Below are 3,733 nucleotides of genomic sequence, written 5' to 3'. Positions count from 1 at the left end.
ATATATATATATATATATATATATATATAGAATTGTATTTCTGTGTTTAGTCTATGTAAATATTGTCAGTATCATTGCATGTTTACCCTGAGATTTGCCCTGCACAACTTTAAGCAGACAAAATTCATAGTTAAAAAGCATTCCCCAAACCTTTTCAACATCACTTTTCTCATCATTGCTTTTAATTCTTGTGTAATTTTGTCACAAGATCGTGTCACATCACATTCAGAACTTTTAAAGGTTTTGTTTCCATTAACCTAATCTCATTGGCACAGGCTTCTGGGAAAAGAGCCAGAAAGAACTGGCACAAACTTCATGCTCACATGAAGGCATTATAGGTAGTTCAACTATTTATTTATTTGCTTATATATTTACTTTTTTTTTTAATTCTGTGAAATTATGTCTTCATATTCGTATTCATTTTTTCTTTGTTAAATTATCTTTTTAACCTACAATTATTAGTGTTGATAAACTGATACTGTCTAGAAAACAGCATGTATTAAACATTAATAGAAAACTTCTATACTAATATCAGTAGATAATTTGTGCTCATAATCAGTGCTGGTGTCAATAATAATAATAATAATAATATGCATTAGCAAATCCAATTTCTCTTGATTCTCCAACTAGTTGCAGTCAAGAAATGATTACAGCAATGCATATTGAATTTCAAGTTTGTGCCATTCAACTTACACTTTTTGTTAGTTGGTAGTAATTCAGATTCATAAATGCAAAACAAAGTGTTTACTGCCTACAGTATACATTCTTGATTCTTTGGAATCCAAGCTTTTTTTTTTCTCTTACTTTTCTCTCTCTGTCGCAGACTGCCAAGAAATTGTCCAGTTCTCCAGAGTCCACCAGGACTTCCTCCACAGCAGGATGTCCTCAGTCCACTTCAGATACTCCCCTCGGAGAACCACTTGCACTTGAGTCAATGTCATCCAATAATTTACCACAAACAGAAGAGTCTGGACTTCAGCCGTTAACTCTATCTATCCCCCAGTCACGTTCAACACAGCAGTTCTCTGAGCCACAAGATCAAGTCTATAATGTTGGCCCTTCCTTGGCCCTTCCCCTTCCTGCAGTTCTCATACACCATTATGCTCACCCAGAAACAACCAAGGATGAATTTGAGGATTCCAGTAAACCTGACCAATCCCTTCATTCACAGAAGGACGATTTCCACACTGAGATGTTAGCACAAGTGCCTTTCAAGTTAAGCCAACCATCACTGGCTAGGTTTCCAGACATGCCACAAATCCTGGAAGAAGGTATGAAGAATGTTAAGGTGAAGGAAGATGTTGTAGAAAAGGATGCCACATTGGCAGATGTGCTAGAAGAACCAAGTAGTAATGTAGAAGAAGATAAAACTGGGACTTGCTTTCACATGTTGGAAGAAGCCAAGCAGCCTCCTTCATCAAAGGAGGTAAACAATGCAACTAAAGATGTGGAGAAGCTCAATTTATCAGAGGGATTACAGCACCCCCTGGAGGAAGGAATTCAAGAACACGAAGTAGAACTTGTCTCTTCGGTCCGAGTCGATACCATCAAGACGATTGAGGTGGAAAGTACCAAGATGGATGATGATGAGGAAACAGATGGTTTGGAGGCTTCCTGTTTGTTCCCATCTCATTTAGGTCCCACAAGACCGGACAAAGAATCCCAAAGTTTACTCATCCATCCAGACTCTGATAAGCCGGCAAACATGAAACATCAGCAAGAGGAAGAACTTGTCTTGGATCCGAGCATGTTGGCCTCAGTCCACCCTGAGGATCCAAAACTTGATAACCAAACTATTACAATGTGTATTCCAGAGCATCCAACAAGCAAACCAGAAAAGCCAGAGCTGACCAGCATTTCTGAAACATCACCAACAGCCGTCGATCTTCAGTCTTCAACCGTTAACTCTTCAGCAGAAGATGATATAACTTTTAAGGGTGATGAAACGTCTACTGCTCCATATCAGATATGTAAAAACCCTGAAACCCAGCACACACTGCCAAGACCCGGCACTGAACTATCTCGGATATCAAAGGATCAGACTGAGGTTTCTCTGGACACGTGTCTGATGGTCTCCGCGACCTTCTTCAGTGCTGTTATTTGCCTGGCTGTTGGGATTCAAGAGCCCAGTGCGTTTCTGTGTGTGGGATTATTCCTGTTGTCCCTCTGGTTCTAAGTTCAATGCCAGTTTAATTTCCCCTCCATCTGTTTCTTCTACAAAGCTTTAAGACTTTACCTTCTTCCTCTTCCCCCAGTGCCTTGAGGAATTCCAAAAAAATATTTACATGCAATCAGATCTGGTGTTTGTGGTATTAGAGTGAGAGTTAGTGTTTTCAAATTTAGGAGTTGAGATTTTGCTTGACGTATACAGTAGTTTATCATTCAGATTGCCATTATAAAAACTGCAGTGGTTTATTTGCAACCAAAAATAATAGTTTGAATAAGCAATGTGTATTTTGGCTGAATGACATCACTGTGCACCTCATACATGATTGGCCATTGGAATGTGGCTCAGCTCATTGATTCATACTTACCAAAATGTGTCTATTTTGTGAGTTTCTCTATATATGCATACAGTAGCTACTGAAGATTGCATTTGGCTTTTATGGGAGTCACTTGTGAGTGGAATGACTTGATGGTGCACGTATGTGGATTTATGTGTGATAAGAAGGGGGGGCGAGACTGGACTAATGGTGCAGGTGATTGCAGAGCAGAAATTTAGAAAAGTTTGAGTTTCAAGTTTAGTTAAATGTGAGGTTTTGCTTGTTCTCAGTGAGGAGTTAGTCTGTGTAGACGTCTACGAACTAAGCAGAGCATTTATGTAGGTAAGAAATGTTCAAAGACACTTGCGTTTATACGTTTATTCACTTAATTTCACTGTTTGATGTTGTATGTGGTCATTTTGTGACTTTGATTACACACATTCTGTCTATGAACTTAAAATGAGTAAACATGTTAATCTTGAAGAGTATGGCGTTTTACACCTCTGCTTCCTAAAGGGTTAAAAATGCTTACCTTTCTTGTCAGTTAGCAGACAAGTATATGGCGTTTTGCAGTGATCTTTAAAACCGTGCCCCAAGCCTCTGATACCCCAAAAGGTCACACATTGCACTGAAGTCACGGCATCAGGTTACCGGGTGACTAAACACCATTGTAGGCAGAGGATAGAACTGTTCCTTCAAGAAATCTTTGACCCTTGATTCCCTTCCAAAACTTGACACGAAAGATATCAAGTCACGTATTTTATTACTTCGTCGTCTCACTGAATAAATGTGCAAACAAGGTTGTGAACACATTCTGTGCTAAATAATTAAATATTCACATGTATTTTGTCAATGTCAAAGTAGAAATAAAAGTTTGTAACTCATAAAAACGGATGTTTATTTCACAGCTTTTTTTTGTGTACAGCTCTTCACATAAAGATGATCAATCTTGCTGTTAATGTCAACAAAAATGAAATTATCCAAACTGAAATCAATTAAACTTTGGCATTAAACAGTTATATTCATAGAGCAGTGGAACTCATGATACAATTTAATGAACAACATAGTTTGTTACACATTCATGAGTGTGAGATAAATGTGAGGTCTGACAAGGCGTCTTGATTTTATTTTTTTTTAATGCAAAACCAATAAAAATAACAAGTGGTAGTCTTTAAATATTTACATATGCACAGATTTGGTTGAACGATAGTTATAGAATTGTGTGAATTGATTACATTTAAGCAAAATGG

The 3,733-nt window shown here is 37.7% G+C and overlaps 1 protein-coding gene across 5 annotated transcripts in view; it reads left to right on the top strand.

The window, feature by feature from the left end:
• LOC107669633 (uncharacterized) overlaps positions 1–3,003 on the top strand; it is a 15,028-nt gene extending 12,025 nt beyond the window's left edge. For all 5 annotated transcript variants that reach the window (XM_016461951.1, XM_016461950.1, XM_016461949.1 and 2 more), the window contains one exon: positions 824–3,003. In XM_016461951.1, coding sequence (XP_016317437.1) covers positions 824–2,176 — 1,353 coding nt within the window. In that variant the 3' untranslated portion in view covers positions 2,177–3,003. The remainder of the gene's footprint in view (positions 1–823) is intronic.
• Positions 3,004–3,733: the final 730 nt, after the last annotated feature.

The sequence above is a fragment of the Sinocyclocheilus anshuiensis genome, unplaced genomic scaffold (genome assembly GCF_001515605.1).
Source record: "Sinocyclocheilus anshuiensis isolate Anshui unplaced genomic scaffold, SAMN03320099.WGS_v1.1 scaffold80, whole genome shotgun sequence".
NCBI classification, from domain to species: domain Eukaryota; kingdom Metazoa; phylum Chordata; class Actinopteri; order Cypriniformes; family Cyprinidae; genus Sinocyclocheilus; species Sinocyclocheilus anshuiensis.
This window is presented reverse-complemented; position numbering and strand designations above follow the sequence as displayed.